We start from the raw sequence: 22,111 nt of genomic DNA, 5'->3' as shown, positions 1-22,111 counted from the left end.
TAGCTGTGATTGTCGTTGCTTTGTGATAGTGTCTATGTTGCCATAAGCATTTTTCTTGAGTAAAAGACAACACAGGCAGACATACAAAGAACTCAAAATCTAGAAGCTAACAAGATCTACGGCCATCAATAAGCAGCTAGACAGAGTTGTCAGGGTACTTAGTTCAGAAAGCCAAAAGCGTCTTTGCAAAGCTGTACTGTGTCATGGTAACAACTAGCAATGGAAACATGCTGCATTAGTTGTGGTACACACGTATTACAAGGCACAGTCCCTCATCAAAGAATTTACAGTCTAAACAGGCAATTAAGATACAAAGTCTGATAGGAAACAAAAGCACTGAGCTCAAGTTATCTGGCATTTAATGCGCTGTCTTCCTGTCTGAAGGACCTGAACTATCCTTGCTAGCCTGGGGCATCGCTGGCAGCGTGCAGCAAAGCTGTGCCGGCAGCATGCAGCAAAGCTGATTGATTGGCTCCAGCACCCGTCCTGCAAGGAATTGGCCTGGCTTTGGGGGAGCAGGGGAAGGAAGGACCGGTAGTAGCAGGCACTCTGGAGATGGAGCTGCTGGGCGCCCACTTGCATTTCTGCACACCTGGATGGGCTCCAAGCATGGCTGAGATTGCCAACAAGGCTGGCAGGGAGGTGAGTGCCAGTAGAGTCACCAAACCCAAGGAAGGTGGTCCCATGGGTGAGCAGGGCAGCTACTAACAGCTGCATTCAGGGGCTTGCTGTGGATATATCTGAGCAGTACGGGCTTTAGAGTGACCTACAAGGCAAACCTAATTATCTCTCTGAAGGAAGTGATCTGATGGCATCATGCTGCAGGACTGTATCACCTCCCAGACCAGGATTTTGCCCATGTGAGTCTCAGTCTGATAGGGTGTGCAACTGGCTAGAAACTTTGCAATGGAAAAAAAAACAACACACACACACACACACACACACACACACATATGTATATGTACACATATATTTTCCCTTCTGGAAAATGCTGTTTTGTTGAAAGCAAACCCCTTTTTCAGGAAGGTGACCATTCAGACAAAGTGTTTCAGAAAATTGGGAAAAAAAAAAGACATGTTAATAAGCTTGAAAGATGCCACTTCATTTTCAGAATAGAATGACTTGATTTTTCTGTTAAAAATGATGTTTTGCTTTGAAACACTTCACTTAATACTGTTTTATTTATTCAATGTACTTACTCAGCCTGAAATTATGGGAAAAATTAAACCCTTTGAAACCCCCTTGCTACACTTTGGTGGAGAAAGAGATTTTTACATTGTGACAGCTTCCTAAATCTTCTTTCTTTCGTTCTTTCTTTCCTTTTTGTTTTCTTGCCTTCTTTCTTTCTTCCTTTCTTTTTTCTTTTTCTCTGAATAAATTATTGTTAAATTGTAGAATCATAACCTAAATATAAAAGCTAGCTCCGATGAAGTAGCTGAGTGGCCAGCAGGTCCCCTGTGATAGGAAATGTTATCAGCATTTTTATTTAGTAATTCAGGAAGACTTCCCTTACCGCCTTACTGAATTTTGTTACACTTTGAATATTGAGCAGTGTGCTTTGCTTTCCGAGACAACTCAGTGTCATAAGGACTGGATGACAGCACATACAGATGGTGGAAGAAGGGTCAAGACTTGGCAGACTGATAGGGTAAATAGAATTCAAGAGCTGTGAAAAGCTGGAGGAAGAGGTAGTAGCTGTAGAAACAAGTGTGGGACTTGGTGGCTGAAAGATTAAGTCCACGGGCCCACTGGCCCACAGCTCCACCATGATGTGGTCTAGGACAGGGGGCTCCCTGCTTCTTCCACCCATAAACGTCGTGTGGGAACATTGCCAAATACTTTGTGCCTCGCTGGAAAGTAAATAAAAAAAAGTTGTGGCTATTCAAAGTGTACCCACATGTGTCACAGATGAACTGCTATGCTATCAGTGATAATATCAAAGTAACGTTAGCTGCCTTGTTGTCCGTAGCAAGGGAACTTCTTCTGTCTTTCTTGATACAGTACGTGAAAGTGACAGGGCTGGAGAAGGGAACTGGGTGATGCTGGGGAGGAAGGATCATTTGGGCGTGCTTGGGATGAGCCTGGGAGTTTGGCAGCGAAAAGCTTGGGGTGCTCTGAGGATGAGAAGACTGGTATGGATATGGCCCAGATAGGACCCTTACCCTCATGCTTAGGGGACTGAGGAAGAGAAGAGGCCTCTGGGGCTAAAGGGAGGTAGCAGCAGCCATGTGCTGAGCTGTCACCAGCGAGGAGCACAGGCGTGGGTTGAATGGTCAGTGATGAGTCAGTGATGAGGCAGGGGAAGCGGTGCATGGCCTGGATGGGAGGCAGCCCCGTGGCGCTTTCTCAGCCCTCTGGGTCTTTGGAGAAGAGCGAGTGGCAGTGGTGGAGAGAAGGCCAAGGGCATGGGTCAGCCAGGCCTCAAGGGTGAGGGGCACTGGCATGAGTTCTCACAGATGCCTGCAGCCATGGAGCATGGAGGGATGGAGGAAGGCAAAACAGATAGCTCTTCCAGCCACCCTGGAGTGGAGCAGCAGGCAACGCTGTAGTGACAGCACTCTGTCTCATCAGAGCAGTTGCTGGTTTGGGAACAATTTTCTAAATAAAGCCCACAGCTGGGGCAGCTTCTCCACACAAGGGAGAAATATCTGTAGGCCAAATAAGAGACTTTTTTTGTCTTCCCTTCCTATATGATATCACGTCATAAACCTTTGGCCTGACCCGCAGCTGACTGTGAAGCCTCCAGGAGGTGAGACCAGCCAGGTTGAAAGCAAAGGGGCAAACAGAACACACAATGGCCACATAAATCAAAGCACAAACCCATCATAAGGAGAATAGGAAGTCTGACAAGTTTATCCCTGGGAATAGTGTACGGCATGTGGTAGCTGTGTGATAATAAATCTGATTGATAGATTAAATGAAAGAAGGTAGAGGAGGAAGTGCCAAAAGTATTTGAGTTACCACAGAAGATAGTTCTAGACGGCTGCACAGCCCACGGACCAAGCTTTCAACACTCCTACAGTGGAATCAGCTGTGATAGTCATCTCTGAGAGAAGAGCTGGCTTCCATGAAATGCTGAGGCTCTAAAGCTGGGAGAAATTGGTTCAATGAGTCATTGATTCATTGGAAAATGCACTTTCAGGTTGGCCAAGCCAGTTCATGAATTTGGGTTGAATTTGCTGAATGGTGGCGCCAAAACCACAAATGCTGAGAACGTTTGGAAGTGCTGAAACACCAAAGTTAGATAGGATTAAGCAGTTTTAGGCAGTTCTGAAGTAACCTGGTTTGATAGGTCCAAAAGGTTTCGGTTTTGAAGATACTGCCAAAAAACTGAGCTAGTTTCACAGAGTTACTGGTGATGGAGACACTATTCTTCATTCTCTAGCTAGACGATTAAGATACTAATGCAGACTGTAATAAATGTAGATACGATTCCCTTCTGTGACTAATTCGAAGCACATATAGTGCAATGCTCTCCCATCTTCAATAAATTATTCTCATGATCTTTCTTTCAATAAATTAATGGTTAAATAGTATGCACAGATTAGAACAGAATACCATAACTAGAATGAAAGAGTGAGAAAATATCTGATGATTATTTCCTGAAAATTGCAAGTTAAAATTCCCTCTCTGAGACTCACTTTTACCAGGTAAGTTTCCAGACCCTGCAGTAGATCAACAACCAATTCAATAGTGGATGGATAAAGAGAGAGAGCTGTAATTTTAATTTTATCCCAGCAGCAGCAATGTGCACTAGAGGGGTGTGCCCTTTGTATACAATAAAACCATTCTGGAGCTAGCAGACACAGCCTGTCAAGAGCCATCTAACAAAACATCAGAAAAGTTCACGACCCACTGTTTTTGGCCAATGCAATGAGTCAGACCAAATGCCTGTCTAGCCCACTATGCTATCTTCAGCCATAATCATTAAGTAGAAGGTGCCTCAGGAGGGAGTATAAGAAACAGGCAAAATACAGTGATCATCCACCTGAATTGTCTGATTGCTTTTTGAGTCCAGTTGCATGCTGTGACAATGAGATCTATAATTTAATGATGCAATGGACAAAACAAATGTTCTTTTCATTTATTTAAAATATTTTAACAAGATTATTTTCCTGGGGTACCCCTTAGGCTTGCCATATAGAGGACTAGAATCATTCCCCCGGCTTGCTGCCTCCATCGCATTTGTTATTTGTAGCGCTCTTTCATACCTCTTCTCTTAAAAAAGGCAGAGAAGCCCAAAAGCTGTTGACTCCTCTGGCTGTCTCTGTCCCCTCTACCTATTCCCCTTCCAGTCGTCTAGCTCCACTTGGAGTGACACAACAGAAAACAATGCCTTTTCAAATAGGTGACAGTTTTTGCCAAACAGCTGTTGGTGGAAATAACTAAGAGTATCAGCCCTGCTGCGCAAGGCATCTGCTGTAACTAGACCTCAGCACAAGAGGGTCTACTAGGCAACACGGGAGCTGTGGACATCTGGTCGCAGGAGATGTAAGTCAGAGGAGCTTTTCCTTAGCTGAAAGGACACTTAGCTCTGTGCCAGGAACTGCCTTTTACAGTGAAAGCAGAAGGATTGAGATGGAAGAGCACTGAGATCCTTTTTATTTGATGGCTGCTGACTTTGGAGGCCACTAGAGTATTGTTTTCACCTATCTGTAGACATCCGCAGTGGGACTTGTCTGCATCTACACCCATCACTTTGCAATCAACAGCGAGAAATAGACTTTTTTTTTTAAGGGATTTGGTCTAGCTTTTTTAATATATCTGCTTCAGGATGAGATGATTTGTGCCCTGGAAGTGCCTGTTTCTCTCCACTGACTCAGAGGCTGTCTGCTTTCAGTTAGAGGACTCCATCTCCGAGACACTAAAATGCCTGGCCAGGCAGAGAGTCCAGTAGGAGAGAGGAGCAGCCCACCAACTTTCCTGTGCAGTACTCACCCGTGTGATGCCTGGGAGGTTAGTACACACAGCACAGTGTGAAAGCATCCAGAAGACTAAGACCATGGGATAGAAAATGCAAATCAAAGGCAAGATGTGTTTTAATATGAAACTTGCAGGGCAGCTAGATCCAGAGGGCAGTGTCCTTCAGTGAGACCTCAAGCTGCCCCTAGCAGATGCAAATGAAGCCCCAAAAGACAAAGAGGGAAAAAGGGTTGTGTAGCTATGTATTTGACTTGGAACAAAAGGCATAAAAGTGAGCAGTGTGAAAAGGAACGGTGTCGCTGTGGGTTTCTGGGAGGAAGAGGCACCAGCACCAGGAAGGGCTCCCAGCCTGCGCCAAGGGGGGATGGTGCCGCGCACCCTTGTGTGCCCTCTGCACAAGGAGTCGGTCGGTTTGGGAAACGTGCAGCTCTTCCCAGCTACTGCCCAGCACATGGAGCACGCCAAAGCTAAGCTGCTCTCTCTTCGGTTTGAGCTTGTCATCTTCAAATTTATCCAAGAGCAGGAAATCCCAAGGCAGCCCAACTTACAAAGAAAAACCTAAATGCAAGGATATTTTCTTATTTAAAAAGCTGAAGTAGTTTTTTTAACGTTTGTTTTCATTGCAGTTTCAGGCACAGTGTCAGGTCAGTTTTTCTTTTGATCTGTCTTCGTCTCCTCATCCCGATCGAGGCAGGCACAGTGAGAATGCGCTTCAGAATAGCTGACAAATTTCTAGTGTGGTTTTGTATGGTTTCCTGAGAATCAGGGGACATTTGTTGTTTTGCAGTTTTACAGAAAGCCACAAGTATGTCTAAGTGCTATAAAGACCTAATAAACAGGTAGGTGTTGTGAAAGGTTAGAGAGGGGCAAAAAATTGTAGCACTGCCACGGTCGACTAGTCTCCTGGTCTCGCTTCAGGCTCAGTAAACCTGCTTTGAGGTTATTTGTAGCTGTACAGAGCACACGGCACTGAGGGATTTCAACATACCAATGAGGCAGATGGATATGAAGCTGCGAGAAAAATGCGGTTAGTTTTTACTAGCACCTGTGGCAAATTCCTCTCAGAGGTCCTCCCATAAGGCAGTGTCAGTTGTACAAGAGAGCGCTGAAAGAAAAAGAGGAGGGAGATTGTGTCATATATTCCCCTGGGGCTCGCTATTTCATTTTTTAAAAAAGCTTTAGATTTCTTTTCTTCTCTTTTCCTTTTTTGTTTTGGTTTGGTTTGGTTTGTTTTCACAGAGGACAGAACATGCAGTGGAAACTATTACAGTGGCATCGTACGGAAGTGCCTGGAGGCCTCCACCCAAGCGCTGCATTCGTCCTGATCCCTGAGCAGAGATCGACGGGAGATGCTCGCACGGCCGAAGCGATGATGAAGGCAGTCAAGAGAGGAAGGTGATGCTTGTAAAACTCTGCTCTGTTCCCTTGAACCGGATATTTACTCTCTCTGTGTTTGGGTTTTCACCCAGATAAAGCAGAAATCGCCAGGGAGCTAGGAGCTTTGATATGGGGCTACTTGATGTATTTCAGGTGTTCCTATAAGAAGTGTGTTCCATGAAATTACTATATGAGAAGAAAAATTTAATATAAGAAGGTTAGGAAAACATTTAAAGGAAGGAATGCCAGGAAGTAGCCCTTACTTTGTACTCATCTCCACGCCACATAAAGTACAAGCTACTAGACTGCCCCTTGAGAGCACCAATATCTGGCTATGGTTTTTTGCAGTTATACAAACAAAAATATGTGGATAGTCTTCTCCCATAAGTGATCCTCTAAGGAAAAAGTAAGAAAGTTGAAGAATCAATTACATTAGATGATTTACATGCCAAACCATCTCTCTTCCTCCAACCACAGCACTGCACAATTGGTTTTCACTTTCTCCCGATGGCCTTGAAAACACCTTCGCTTTGAGGAGCAGACTGTTTGGAGCTAAGATTTGTGTACTTCAGTCTACAAAAATAGGCTGGAGGTCTTACTGAGGAAGGCTCTTCTATGTAATTTCTGTTATATCTCTTTTTTGATTAATGTGTAAAAAAGCATTAAAACAAAGTGATGTCTTTTACTCCTTAGAACATACGAAACATCTCTTGAAAGGAGAAAGACATGAAAAATAATCCTGTGACTCTTACAAGGATTACGTATCCTTCAACTCAATAGATTAGAGATAGCACCAGTGCCATTTATTGCTGTACAGCCAGACAGAACCAATGTAAGCAATGAAATAAGATCTGTCAGATGTGCAACCTGGCCAGAATGATGAGATATGGACAGTAGCTCTAGGTTTCCTGCTTTTCAAAGTCCATCTTGATAAACTTTGGACTAATTTTCAGAGATGCTGAGCACCTACAACCCCACTGGGAGTGGAAGGGAAGCATGTTGCTGCTTGTCTCTGAAGGAAGGAAGCCTCCGAACCCTCCGGCTGGCTGCCCAGGAAGGGAGGCCTTGAGGGCGCAGGGAACTACACACTGTGGTCACACTGGCTGGCATGAGAGGCCTTCTTGTCTGTCTTGGGCCTACACAGATTGTAAGCTGTCGACAGTTTCACATCCAGCATGCTGTAAACTATTAAAAAAAAAAAAAAAAAAGAAGGGAAAGAGTCCATCAGGGAATTTTAAGAGGACAATGACAAGACTCTGGAGTCATGGATGTTTGCACAAATATGCAGTTTAAGGGATGTCTGAAGTGACTCCAGAAGAATACGCTGAGGAGTTGTGGTAAATTTTGGCCAGCAGTGTTCCTTCCCGGTGCAGGTCACTGGTAGCTCACCTGCAGGGAGCCAAAGAGAACAATGGCTTCAGGGCCATCGTGCCAACTCGCAGTGCGGCAGAGATGCAGCGCTTGTGCTAGAGATGGGGGGGTGGGGGGGGTGGAATATACTTTGAAGAGTGTTTGCTTTCGGTGCTTTTATTTTTTTTCCAGGAAGAGATAGCTGAATCTCAGAACTAATGCGCTCCAAAATCTTAAATGCTGGCACTGCTTATTAGCTGCTTGCTCAGTAGAGAATATTCTTCCTTATATAGGTCTTTTTAGAAACTAGGTCAGAGGATTTATGTGCGTACGCATTGCTAAAATCCTCTTTGACAGCCTGCCTGCCTTTATTATTTTCTCATCTTGTCCATTACATAAGCCAATGTACCAGCTTCTGTGCTACTTTCTCCTGGGACGAGCTGGGGTGGCCACAGCAGAGCCCTTCATTTCCTGCCACTGTGAACACTCTCCAGCCAGCGCTCATCCTCATGGCCCGTTCCGCAGGTCTGACCCCCCCCTCCCCCCCCGGCAGCAGGTATCTCCCCAGAAATGAGATGGTTTTTTTCAAAGAAACGTTGTAGTGCCACAGCAACCTGAGCGTTCAGTTGATTTTTCAGTGTAGAAACATCTAAATGCCAGATGCCGTCATGTGCTCAAGACTGATGTACTCCAGATATGGTGCCACTGCAGCAAGTACTGTGCTGAGAATAGTGTTAATGTCCAGCCAGGGTGTTATGTGCTCATCCAATGCACGTCTTAAAAGGCCATCATCTGAAGTGGAGCTTCTAGGAAACAGTGCACTGAAAATAATAGCACCAATAACAACAGAAGCCTTCTGTGGAGTGTTTGCACTGAAACATAAAACTGCACAGAATAGTCTTGCTTTCAGACACTCCTGTGAACGCAGAATGCGCTGACTATCGTTTGTGCTGATGGCATGTTTCTCGCTATGTTGTTTGCAGGAGATGGTATCTTTTTGTGAAATACATATGTCGCTACATTATATATGTCTATACCCACACATACTCATACATGCAGATCACCAATAAAAGTTAAGATTTAAAAACAATCATTATACACCCACTTGTCTGAGATAAAACGGATTTCCAAGCAGTAATTATAAAGAGTGTTTTCATATGTGCACTTTATATACACTTAATTTGATTCTTCATCTGTATGCACATACCTACTAACCTCAGGACTAAAACTGACATAAAATGAAATGCTCAGTGTAGGTTTTTTTTTAATCTCTAGATGGTCACTTAGAAGGGCTCTTATTTTGAGAAATGTTAAGTGCACACAAGCTCCCCCCAAAATGTGCAGTGCCTCCAGCACTTTGGAAATCTCATCACTGGGATGGGCGCAAAGTCCTCACAACAGGCTCTGACTTCATTGATGAGCATGCGGCCACCGTCAAGGCAGCGGCGGTTTCTTTGGCCAGCAACATGTGCGAAGCTCAGTTCTCGTGGCTAAAGAAAGCCCGAAGTCCCACCATGTGTTCAGTTTGATCTTCAGTAAGAATCAAAGTTGCTTGTCAGCCACCTGTTGTTTCTGCTCTAGCTCCCGAGTTTAATCAAGCAATCAAGTGTACAGAGAGGTAAAGCCAATTTATTCACTTTGAATTTGGGCACTAACTGGTCAGTTTAGAACAACAGAGAGCTGAGCATACCCATGTTTTGATTTCTCGCTACATGTTAATATTAGATGGGTCAGTCATTGTAGCAGCATTTGGCTTTGCTGCCTTTGTGATAAAGCTGTGGGCAACCCTGTTTTTTTCTTTTTTTTTAAATCCTCCGATTTAAATGAAAAAAAGGTCTCTTTTCTCAGATACTCCAAGCGTCTCAATTTTTCCAATACTGTAAAGTTGTCTGGGTACCCACACATGTAACTTTAGCAAGTGGTGTTTATTCAGCAGTCCTCTAACACAGAAAAGGAACCAGTTGTCTTCAGAACGAACTGTGTTGCAAAGCCTCCCAAATTGGTGCTTTATTGACATGGAAAGGCTGAGAATTGCCAAGTGGTAGCAAGGAGACAAGCTCTAAAGGCAAAGGCTGTTAAATCCTTCCCTGGGGGAAGCAAAACTTCCCAGAGAGGAGTATTAAACAAACACGGTAAGTACATGATCAGTGGTCCCTTAGCTTGAGTCATGTTCCTCACCTGCTTGGGCCTTAGGCGGATAAAGCAAGCTCTCGTCTGCTTCCGAATCCGTCCTGGTACAGACACCTGTTGGTTTTTCCTCTTCTTTTCTGTTCCTGCAAAGTACTTTAAAGCATATACATTCATGTGAATGAACTGATTGCTTAAAGAAATCAGAGAAGTCATACTCATAAAAGCAATAGAGCAATAATAAAAGCTACAACAGTAATGATGATAACCATGTGCTCTTATCACATGCTAACAGACGAGCACAAAGGAGGATCCACTAAAATGTGACTGTTTTGGAGCACTGGTGATTTCTTCTTGCAGTTGTGAGGGGCTGGGACTCAGCCGCCAGCAGCAGCTACCAGCAGCTTGAGAGGGCTGATGCTGAGCTCCTGTATCGAGGCAGCAGGTACTAGAGTTTGGTGGTTTCTGTTCCCTTTCTGAACTGCAAGATAAAATCCTGACGTTTATGCTAAGGCAGTAGCACTTTGTGGTCTTTATGCCAGTGATGCTCGGCTGAACACCTCCCAGCACTGCAGTGCTCACACACACACAGAGAGCTACACGCGTACATGTGAGTGTTGCAATCCATGCATACTGCAACCTTGGTCCCTCTGTTGGTTAAAGACAGGCTCCCCTGCTACCTGCTGGATGCAGCATCACATTGAAGAGATGCTGTTCAACTCCACAGCCACCTGGGCTCTTTTTGGAGGGTGGGGAGAGATACAGGGGGTGGGGAGAGCACTGACATTTTGGCAGCTGAGAGCCTTTATAGTCTTTAGCCTGTTCCAGTGAGGTGAGTTCACAGCACCAGCTGGTGCTGTGACCTCTTGGAAAACCTTTGGAAAGCAAAAAGTTCAAGCTGGCCAGATGCAATCATAACTGTGAAATCAGGGTATTCCCCCCAGTATATCCCCATTTTACATATATATACACAAATAAATATAAAAGTTATATACATATTTGCATATACGTATACGCATACATTTGTGTGTGTGTGTGTGTGTGTGTGTATTTTATATATAAACACACACATACATATATAACTATCTCCATTGCTGGAACTTATTCACACACAGGGTTCAGATGTGACTACTGGCATGCACAGACCTGCATCCTGTGTCATTTCTTCTGATCAACTTCCTATTTGAAAAAAAAACAAAAAAAACCCTCTCTGCAACTAATCTGATGCTGATGTGCCAACACCGCAGGCGGGTGCCTTATTTCAAGGAAGTCTGCCTTCTGCGAGACAGAGTATGAGGTGCACAGCTTGTGCTTAAAGCATGTATTAAAATTGAACTCTCAAGAGTCTGAGCTCATATTTACCAATTATTTTCTAGGGAAAAGTCAAATGCTTTGGCATACACATATATTTAAAATATGATCCCCAGAGGCACCCCCCCCGCCAGTGTATTTCAGTCAGTTGCACTTCTTGGATCTATGGGCTAGAAACATCTCTGCTGGGGCTACTTGAAAATTTCCCTTTGGAAGTTTTCTAGGGAAAATAGCTTTTGTGGTCAAGGAATTGTTTTTGTTTTTGTTTTGTTTGGGTTTTTTTTGTTTTGTTTTCTAAGGCAGCATCTCATTTGCATGGAAGTCTACAACATTGTCTCAATAAAACCATCTTCCCAAAGTTTTTGACTGTAATTTTTACAATTGGTTTGATGAAAAACTGGAAATTACCTGAAAGACTAAACTTGAATAGTTCTGCTCTCTAGTGACACAGCGAGGCGTTTCTCTTCCATTTGGGCAAGAAACAGTCTTTTTATTAAAAAAAAAAAATCTCATTTCTGAATCTCATTTCTGCTCTCTCATTGCCAGGTGCAGAAGCAGAGGGGACAAGCCAGTAAGCAAAGTAAAAGTAAAGCGGCAGGGGAAGGGTGGGGAGGAAACAAGCACTTTCAGTCCTGAAAGTAGTTTCGGTTTAAGTAATGGACAGAGTTGCAGGTTAGCTGTTGTTTTTAACCCCTTCTGAACAACTGGAAAGAAGAGTGATGCCTTAGACAGAGGGAGCTGCAGAGGTGCCGGTGGAGGGAATCATCTATACTGAAACCATCCCTGTGTGCTTGTCTTTTCCCTAATCTGTCGGTTTTGCTCTCTTTCTCTCTTTCCTCTTTGCAGCATATAATTTACAGTAAAAACACAGGAAGCTGAATGATTTCCTCTGAGGAAAGTACCTGACAAAGAGGTGAACGAGTAATATTGGAAAGTAAACTCAGCAGGCCGGTTGACTTCATCGCTCCTCCTGTATCCTCCCCGACTTCAGGCCGAGATGTGATGTTGCGGCACGGGGCTTTGATGTGGGCTCGCCAGCATGTGGCCGACGGCAGGGACGCCGGGACGGATTTTTCCCTGCGGTGCTCCAAGATGTCGCCATAGCTGCTGTTTCAAACCGATCCCCTCGATCACCCTCCCCAGCCCTCCGAGAAGCTGAGTTAGGGGACCAAAACTTCAGCCATAAGGACAGCAACTTGAGCAGCCTAAATAGCAAGGCTGCTTTGCAAAAACCTCAACCCAGAATATTGCAATTTCAGAGGTCCAGAAAAGGGACTTTTACCCTAAAAAAAAAAAAACTTATCTGGAGTGGCACCTAAAAGGGCACAAGTGAGTAACTCTTCAGATAGCATCTCAGCGAGACCATGAGTTCCCCACACTTTAAAAGTGACTAAAACTGAGGTGGGTTTTTGAGTATACATGTGTCTAAATGTAGGAGTGGAAGGGATGAAAGATAAAGAAAAACAGAGATTGTATACTTGGGGAGAATATCAGCTTCTTTGCTTAACTATAGTGCAATAACTTCCCCTTTCCATCTTTCTTCTCCAACTCCCATTACCTCAGGAAAACCATCCTTTCACTAGATATACTGTAACGCCTGCAGGCGATTATATTTCCATGCTCCATCCTCCACTCAGAACATCATTTCTCTTGCAAAATAAAGGCGGGCGGGTTCCTATTGCAAAAGGAACATGAATTGACACAAGCCCACTTGGAGAATCCTTCTCAACACCACAGACATTGCCCCTGGGGCTGTGAGGCAAGGTAAAAACCTCTGCACCCTACAACCATCAGGGCTGCTGCTCCCCGGTTGTTCAGGCTGGAGCTAGAAGCAGGCCTTAAGCACTGAGGATAACCCAGAATATCAAAGCTGCTCTAACATTACATCTTTTTTTTTTTTTTTTTTCTGAGAATTGTCCTTACCTCTCACCTAAACCAGCTTCTTCTTCTTCACCACAGAAAGGTCATGTTATTCTCTAGATTGAAGGTCTGATTGTGTTTTTGTTTTATAGTGAGGCTGTCAGCCTTCCAAGAATGACAATCATATGTGCAGCTCTTGCTGATATTTGCTCACAGCCACTTGGTGACAACCTCACTTTGTTTATCAGGACAAACATATGTTGTACCCACACAAAGCTACTATAGCACCCAACGCTGAGATTTCTTTACCTGGTGAGGCCAACGGGGAAATACCCAAGAAGAATGCATAAGAACAAAGACAAGAATCAAGAAGGTTTCTTAGCAGACTTTTTCAAAGAAAATGCTAAGGAAATCCTGAACAGGGGATATCCCCACCTGAAGTTCTAGAGCTGCTTAAGGGTTTATTTCTTCTTTTTTTTCTTTTATACATTTTTTCCCCCACTTCCCATAAAATACCTTTTATGATGTTTCTTGACTCAATTCAATGGTGATGTGATAGTTCATGGAATATCTAATATATGTAACATTATATGACTGTGTCTCAAATCTGCTCTTGGCTTCCTGTCTGTCTGCGGCTGCTGACCAAGTGCAAGGAACCAGGAGTAACCAGTTGCCTCTCCATCTGGGCCCTCCTGCCTTCGTTCTGGAGGCCCGCGTCACCTTGCCCAAGCCCCTTGGAGGCAGACTTTTGAAGTAGGACCCGAACTTAGCATCTGATAACTTTGACATCCAAGTGCCCCAGCAGCCAAACGAAGCACGGCCATGTGCATCTGCTGCGGCGGTTCCGCTCTGCCTTCTCAGCTCAGGGAGGAGCGAGGGCGCAGGAGCGTACAAGACGATCTCCAGAGCCATCCTAGTCCTAAGAAATTTTTACAGAACATCCGGGAATGGCAATGGCCCTGAGCAGTAAGGACCTGCCAAGGAGAGCCTGTAGGGAGGCATTGCCATCAGCTGAGGTTTCGTAGCTAAGAGCGATTCTCTGATGGGAGGGACTTCAACCTTTTCTTTCAGAGAACAAACATTCTTCCAGAGTTTGCCCACAGACAGTGCCATTTTGGGGCCTACAGCTCTTCCTCAGTGAGACTTCAAACGTGGGATATAAACGACCATCTCCAGAAGATCGAAAGGTCCATAAAGATCCACTAGTCATGAAAGGTTATGACAGCTATATTGTCCCAGCAGTGTACCCTGGCCTTCCTCCAGCCACTTGCCAGGTGCAGGATCACACTACTGTTTATTGGTAACACATAAACATTTGTATTCAGTTTTCATTGCTACTAACTGATGTCTGATAAAGAAGGTTCACAAAGTTAAGGACAAAAAGAAAAGTACTGCTCCTCCAAAGTCTAGCAGCCCTCAGAGATAACGTGGCAGCTGCAAGCAGGTTTGTCAGGGCTGCAGTTTTGGATTCAAGCACTTAAAATTGAGGCTGGACAGGTAGGAAGGTGCAGACGTAGGCACTGAATCACATAGTGCTTGACTACTTGTTATGCACACTCTTCAACCTGTGGGTGCCTTGCACATCTGTCCCCAAAAGGCTTCTCTGCATGCCCAAAGCCCTTTTAAAGAGAGCACTTCAAAGCTGTAATTCGGAATGATGCAACCTCCAAGGAAATACATAAAATAGAAGCTGCCTTCTGTTACAGACCACTGCAGTAGTTTGGACCACTTGTTCACTAATGTGGGCTCAGGGAAGACATCCTGGTTTGGTGGTTACACTTAGCCCAGCAATAGGTGGGATTAAACCCCTGGATTAATGAACAAAATGGAACAGCATCAGGAAGAGATGGAAGAGAGCTGCACCCAGAGGTAGGATAGCCTAAGAGGGTGCTCATCTGGAGTCAGGCAGATGGAGGAATTAAAAGCATATTTCACATCCCATAGGAGTGCTCTAGCCACTAGGTTATTTCAGCTGCACAGTCATGCTTGGGTTCACAAAAAGCAGCATTTAATAGCCCAAGTCCCACTAAAACCCAGAGGGTTTAATATATTAACAGCTGCCATGAATTTGAACCAGAGTCCCAGTGCTGACCTATCCAGTCATCTTTTGCTCGAAGCTTGACCTACTGTCTTAAGGGCCCCACTGTGCACCCATGTGAGTAAAAAATCTGTATCTGAGATCTTACTAGGGCTGGAGAATAAATAAGGGCATGGGTGTCTGGTAGACCCGGGCATGCACATTGGCTGAATCAGGGAGGATAGGTGCAGCTGTGCTGCAATAGATTTGCCATCTACATGTCTCAAAAATGCTCATTTCACGTATGGATGCAGTCCTACCACACAGATCCCATTCGCTTCCCCAAATATTTCCTTTAATGCCTTTGAGAGCCTGGGTTTTGCTGTCTAAGTTTTTGAAATCCTTCCCCTCCTGCCCCCTTGAGGCTCCTAAACTGCTTAATCTCATGATTTAAAAGTATCAACGCCCATGCTAAGGTGGTTTATGCTTTCTGAGTTTGCAAACCAGCCAGACAGCAATTTAGCACAACCTCGGCAGGTTTGAAATGAATTTCAGAACTGAGTGTGTTTTTAAGCTATTCGCACAAGTTACAATCAGGGGAAGGAGGGGAGAGAAAAATACAGGCAGAAAATACCCCTTAGAATAGCCCATGGCGTAGCTGCTTGGTACCAAATCAAGCTTGTGTCTGGTCTGAAGGGTACTTTGCCATTCATTACTTCAATGATTTGCCAGTTTCTCTCTCAGTAGTAATCATGAAAAATACCAAGCAGGACATCTGCCAGTGGGTAATTACAGGAAACACCATCTTTCTTCTGTGCAGCTTGTTAGCGTCATTTCTGGGGCTAGGTGCAACTCTCCAGCCCGTCTCCATGTTTGGATCTGCCAAGCTACATGAATGACATCACAGGCAGATACAGGCAGCTTTGTGATATTACTAGAAATGAGGAAATTGTTTGATAAATGTCACTTCTTTCTCTGAATGTCTGCAAACAGACTGCAAGAGCTTTCATGTCCCTAGTTATACAGAATTATTTAGTGCCATTTCCTAATACCTTGAAAAATATCTTGAGAGGAGGGCATGATTCTTCATTTGTGCATTTGTTGCCTTTTGTAGTGCCCATCATTTGCTCTGACAAACACCAGAGAAGGCTCGTTAATTAGAGAGAATGAGTTTAATGTAGTGCTGCAGTTCAGACCCCTGCCAATGCTCTAGAAGGGTAAAAGAGATTCATGTTCCCTGTGCAAAACAAGCAATATTCACTAGCATAATTTCAATTTGGGGAAAAAAAGAAAGAAATTCAAAGTATGTGAAATAATATTCACAGAGAAAGTAAACAGGAGTTCCTCTTTGTTGAGCAGTTTTGCTGTGACATTGCTTCCACTTCTGCAAGCCAAGAATAAGCCTTTTTGTACAGAGAGAAAAAGCTTTTTATCACAAAGAGCAAAATTGCTACTCTGAGGCCATAGGGCTTTACTTTATGCCGTAAGTTCTCCTAACAAAGGACACGGCTGCAGAGACATCGAGGACAGCTAAGAAGCTCTGAGTGCCAGATGCCACCACATGAGAAGAGGGTGGTGAATGACGGCAGTGCCTAGATCGATGCTGGATACCTGCAGCATCTCCAAGTGTTGCCAAACAGAGCCCAGGCACAGACCAAGACAGACTGTGTGTGCCATCTGCCGGTCACCAGGGCATGGAAGTGTACTTGAATTGCGCTTGATGAGCTTGGGGCTGCCGAAAGATGCTGGAATAAGGACCAAATGAACAGAAGACCTCCAGTGCATTCCTAACTCTGTGAGGAACTTCTCCCACTCCCCCAGCCAGGCCTTTCCCTTTCTCAACCTGGAAATCCTCTGCACTGTCCCTGTGCAGTCTCGCAGCCTGTGGACCTGAAGCTGGCTTCGCGGTGAGTAGCTGTGCGCTGCATGAGATGACTCCTGGGGGACACATTACAGGCACCTACAGTCAAATCATGCTTCAGGTAACATTAGACATTTCTGAAGTGTATTTGCTGAGACTGACTTTTTGTGTTTTATCGCACAGCATGCAGGCTTTCATGCTCGTGTCTGCACAGCAGACACGTCTCGGCACAGCACTCCTGGCTGTCCCGGTGCTCCTTCACAGGCAGGCTGGTCCCAGCGCGGACTTTGGTGATGGGGTCCCCTCTAAGACTGTGCCAGAGCTTAGGTCAAAGACTGTGAACAAGACAGCCCTGGGACACAACCATGCCCAAGTGGCTAAAAAGCTCAGGAAAGTAAAAATCAAAGGATTGCAATAAAGAAAAACATACAAATTAGGAGTAAGTGACCAAAGGGGAAGTGAAGGGATTCCCTCTCCTCCATCCTGATTTTGAAGTTTTTTAGTGCTATTCCACTCCTGTGCACACTTTTCACACCCTGTGTCAAATCAACAATATCTAACCTTACCTAAGAGCTACCACTCCACGTTATGTCCTATTCAGGGAGCCGGTCGCATCCGCTCCTACCGAAAACCTCTTCTTGCCCAGCCACATTCCAATGATGGCAAAGGAAGGGACAGAAACATTTGCTCTGTTTGAAAAGTGTAACCTTGAAGTAGGGTAGAGAGACTGGATTAAAACAAAAGATCTTTTATTGTCTTCGCTTCAAGAATATGATACAGAGGAACTACACATAAGTTTCATTCATATAAAAAAGAGAGCCCTTTATTTACACAAGTGTTCGGAGTCACCGTTGTTACCCAACCCCAACTCTGCATTTTCCTTGTTTTCCTGTGTTAGTTATTCCTACCAATATGGAGCAAGTGTTGGTCAGTAACACTTAGAAATACAGGTAAGAAGCTTTTGGGCAGGAAAAAAAAAGAAATATGTTCTAAAAGAAATCAAATCCTATGGGCCTTTCACCGTAACGAACCCACCTGAATCCTCACAACCGACCACTGATAAAAGGAGCTGTTTTCTGTATGTGCTTAGCAGCCCGATCATTCTCAGCCTTTCTTTAACTTCCCCATGTAAGTAAATACACCCTGGACATGCACAAACTCAACATGTTTGAAAAAAGGTAGAAATTTATTTAAAAGTAATTGTGCTTTTATTTAAAAAAAAAATTTACAATCAGACACTGTCCTGCTGTGTTTCGGAAAGCATGGTTCTCTTAAAAAGGACAAAAACTTAGCTTATTATTATTATTATCATTATTATTATTATTATTATTACTTTGTCATTATATTAATAATATTAATTTTATGCTTAAGTTTAAAAACATACTGTTCTCCCCTTCCCACCCCATCCTTCTCTGTGGTACTTGATATATATATATAAAAGGCTTTCCAACGACCAAAAGATTTCAATGATAACTAATAATAATAATAATGATAATTAATCATACACATTTTTGTGTGTAAAATATGGCTGGTTCTAAAACAAACTACCAATGTACAAGCTGTTCTCCCTCCCCTACCCTGGGCCACCCAAGAGACAGTCAGACTCTGCAAGAACTTCATCCCAGAGGCTTTCTGAAAAAATAAAAATTAATAAAACAACATACAACCCTTGAGATCACTGTCTTTGGTGTAAAGGACATTAACTGTGGGCAGCTGGAGCTGCTCTGCTGAAAATGTGGTGGCTGCGAAAGGCTCATTGTTGAGACTGCTGCAGAAGCCTCTGCTGGGCCAAGTCAAGGGTTGCCGATGCTTTGGTAAGGTTACCAGCTCCTCACCCCCCCCCCCCCCACTACCACCCCGTGATGCCAGAGGATCCCCCCTCACCCCTGCTCTCTCCCTCCCCCCCATCACCCTGCCTGTAGCCTTTTCATCACCCCGGGGCTTTATGCTCGCTTTCGTCTTCCTTCCAGATTTCGGAAGCTGGAGGGTCTCAGCTTCATCTCCGCAAACTGGATGGAGTATTCGTGGCCCTTCCAGTGGAACCAGTTAACACCCTGCAAAACCAAAGATGAAGCATGAGAGGTTGCATATTCACTTGCATATCACTGTTTTCAGCCTTTACTGCTCTCATTTCAGATTGCAGGCTCAGTTTTCTATCTCGGGGAACAGAAGCACAGCAAAGTAAAAGGACTCTGGGAAGCGCAGGCCAGGGCTCTAGCACACACAGGCCATACGGACCAGATCACATGCTGTCCCTCAGAGCTGCTACTCTTTGCCTGGCCTTCGTGGCAGGAAGAATATTTTGTTTCACATGTGGGAACCTGCAGTTGAATGGTTGATAGTTCTTCCCTGCACACTTGGGATATTCCCATGGAAAAACATATGAAAAAAATCATCACTATTTCCCTAGCTAACATGAAATTATTGTTTAGTGAGAAACTGCTCATGTCTTTCCCTACAGTCCTTTAGCTGACAGAGTGGGTTTTATTGGTGCTCTGACATCTAGCTACCTAAGCCACCTGAATCAATGATAGATTCACTATTGCAATTCCCACTTTTCTAATGCATTATGGAAACCTTCAAACACCAAGCTTACCTGACTGTGGCTGTTGTCACCATATCTACCCATCAGATTGACTCGGTGACAATTCTTGTACCAGAATGCACCCTTGTACGACAAAGCACAGTTGGTGATGGCAGAATCATTGTCCTTGTCGAAGGTGGAGAAGGACCTTCCATTATGGTAGGTCATGGAGTCACCTGGATGGAGGAAAAACAGAAAGAGCAGGGTTGTGGTTTGCATGGTTTAGGTTACATGGAGGGGACCATTCTGCACAAAGAATTTGGACTGTGCCATGCACCAACTGTAAGGCCTGACTGCATGTCTGAGTTTTTCAAAAAGAACTCGTTTTACTCCAGAAGGAAGTACACAATTTTTGTTACTGGAAGCCATTCAAAACATTTTTCCAAATGATCTGTAATCCCCAAGTTATTAAATGGTCATTCATGCAGCTCTATTTCTGCACTTCTTATTGGAAACTAGATTTTGGCCCTCTGTACGGAAGAGGTTCAAAGCTACCTTCACAAAGAGTGAGTCGAGGCCACAGGAGCCTCCACGCTTAGCTGGTCCATGCAGTTGAGCTACCTGTCTTCATTAGCCAGCAACACAGAGTGTAGATGTCTGCCTATCAGTGACTTCCCAGGCCCAACGTCTGGGTGCCCATTTATAGTTGGGTGCAATGGGGGAAGCCTTCAACATATGCATGGAGCTGAGTTCATATTCATGTCTTAGGATCTCCTTTTACTTAACCCTAAACGCTCATAAAGAAGAAGTAGTCAGATTGAATCCTACTAGCACTAGCAACCCCCAGGTTGAATCCTGTCATAGACATTCGTTCTAGTACTGCTGAAAATCCTTTATCTGCACCTCAATTAGCTGTGCAGAAAGTTCATGTGATGGTCAGAGGGTAGAGTCCACAAATGGGTCTTTCTGTGGTCTGTTTTATGTACCTCACAGCATGAAAGCATTTACCTTTAAGACATTCTGTGGAGCTGGATTCATGTGCTACTTCTCTGAAGCCTCAAAGAGGACTTGATAACGGCTGCAGGGTTTGCCCCAGTATGATTACAAAAGGCAGAAGATTTGCTCAGCAAAACTACAAATCATGTTATAGCAGGAACCCGCTGCATATCCCACTCACAAGAGATGAGAGTGTGCCAAGTTATTATTAGCTCTATAAATGATAGTCAAGCACTGGCCGAATGAGATATGTGTCTGTTTAATACACTAGTTTATATTCTGTAATAACCATACCATAAAAAGTGGCACCTAAAAGAACGGAGGATTTAGAATAGAAGCATAGAAGATATTGATATGTTCATATTTTCAAATGCCTGACACTCAAGATGCACCTGCTGTGAGGATGATCTGCTGCATTCACACATTATTACTCTGAACTAACTGGGAGGAAATTGCAAATTAGAAGAAAAAAAAATTTCAGCTCACCTGCTGTGCCACTGTATCCATCTACTCTTAGCCGGTACCGGCTCTTAGCATCTCCAACACTGAACCTGTCATAGACAGCATAAGCTGTCTCACCTCTGTCTCGCAGATCCACACGCAACTCATACTGGCCCTGAGCAGTGATTTTGTGGAGGTTCTCCAGACCTGTAGAAATATATGAATGATCCATTTATCTCCCCATGTTTATTCTTCTACCATCGTGTTATCTCATAGAGGGGATCTGGCCATAAGCACTGGTGAGGAAAGTGAGTTTTTTGAGCTATAGGGTAATGTTAGCAGAAAAACAAGTAGTTAAAAATGGGCTGGCAGGGACTTTAAGAGATTCATATAGACCTTCTCAACCTTTCTATTCACAGCAGCATGCAACCCTTTGGGAAAGATAATCAGAGGTGTGATGCATGATCACCAACCAAATGTTGAACAAGCTTTGAAAATTTTTTACTTCTATTTACCCCACTTTGCTTCTTTGGGCCATTTGCTTATGTTTCTTGGGGTGTCCTACGAGTACAGGAGGAAGAAGGTTTGCAATTGCTTCTCAGGTAATCCTCAGATTTCTTACAGAGCGCCAGGGAACACTGATGTGGTACATTCACTGACCCAAGAAGGGATGCCTTTTATAAACTGCAACTCGAGGGACTGGGTTGGATCCAACAATCAATACATTCCTCACGGCAAGCTTTTCCTAGTCTCCTTAGCCCAATCTTCCTGCCATAAGGTGCTTTACAAAATACTTTTGCCAACTAAACGAAGGCTGCTAAATGGCTTCTAGTCTCTGGGGCTTGGTGGGTTTTTATGGTTGTTTGGTTTTTTTTAAGATGAATTCTTGCCACTTGCCTATCCAGAATTCATCCTTAGGATCTCCAAAACCAGCCACGTAAGTCCTCCAGTTCTTGTAGAAATCTTCCTTTCCATTTTGGCGCCTCAGGAACACCTACAATCACAGCATGCAAGAAGCGTTATCAACATACTGCCTTTGACATAAGGGGCACTAGCAGCTGTGACTTTTACAAATGAAGAGCTCCCCCACTCCTTTCACCTAAAGCAGCAGTCTCACTGCAATTACTGAATTGTACCAAGTCTGTTGAATGTTCCTTGTTTTTTTAAGTCTCTAGTTTGCAGGATTGCCAGGCTTCTTTGGGTTTTGTGGCCTTTTAATTCTTGTTCTCTGCCTTTTTAACAGCCCTGTATCTCTCAGCCAAGTCCTTCTACATCCCTGTGTCTCCTGCCCCATGTTTCTCCAGTTTCTTCTCCTTTTCTCTGC

General features: G+C 44.1%; 1 protein-coding gene and 1 long non-coding RNA gene across 5 annotated transcripts in view; one reads left to right on the top strand and one right to left on the bottom strand.

The window, feature by feature from the left end:
* Positions 1-275: 275 nt before the first annotated feature.
* LOC138061720 (uncharacterized) lies at positions 276-8,749 on the top strand. 2 transcript variants are annotated; one of them, XR_011135634.1, is made up of 4 exons: positions 276-642; positions 4,774-4,956; positions 6,163-6,318; positions 7,254-8,749. It is a non-coding gene; the product is annotated as an uncharacterized lncRNA (long non-coding RNA). The 2 variants fall into 2 exon arrangements; XR_011135633.1 differs by having other exon boundaries at positions 6,778-8,749.
* A 9,966-nt stretch (positions 8,750-18,715) lies between these two features.
* Positions 18,716-22,111, bottom strand: part of TNC (tenascin C) — a 73,862-nt gene continuing 70,466 nt past the window's right edge. For all 3 annotated transcript variants that reach the window (XM_068914745.1, XM_009668171.2, XM_068914744.1), the window contains 4 exons: positions 21,685-21,781; positions 20,833-20,994; positions 19,423-19,586; positions 18,716-18,880 (listed from right to left, as the gene is read on the bottom strand). In XM_068914745.1, coding sequence (XP_068770846.1) covers positions 18,770-18,880; positions 19,423-19,586; positions 20,833-20,994; positions 21,685-21,781 — 534 coding nt within the window. In that variant the 3' untranslated portion in view covers positions 18,716-18,769. The remainder of the gene's footprint in view (positions 18,881-19,422; positions 19,587-20,832; positions 20,995-21,684; positions 21,782-22,111) is intronic.

The sequence above is a fragment of the Struthio camelus genome, chromosome 20 (assembly GCF_040807025.1).
Source record: "Struthio camelus isolate bStrCam1 chromosome 20, bStrCam1.hap1, whole genome shotgun sequence".
NCBI lineage: Eukaryota > Metazoa > Chordata > Aves > Struthioniformes > Struthionidae > Struthio > Struthio camelus.
This window is presented reverse-complemented; position numbering and strand designations above follow the sequence as displayed.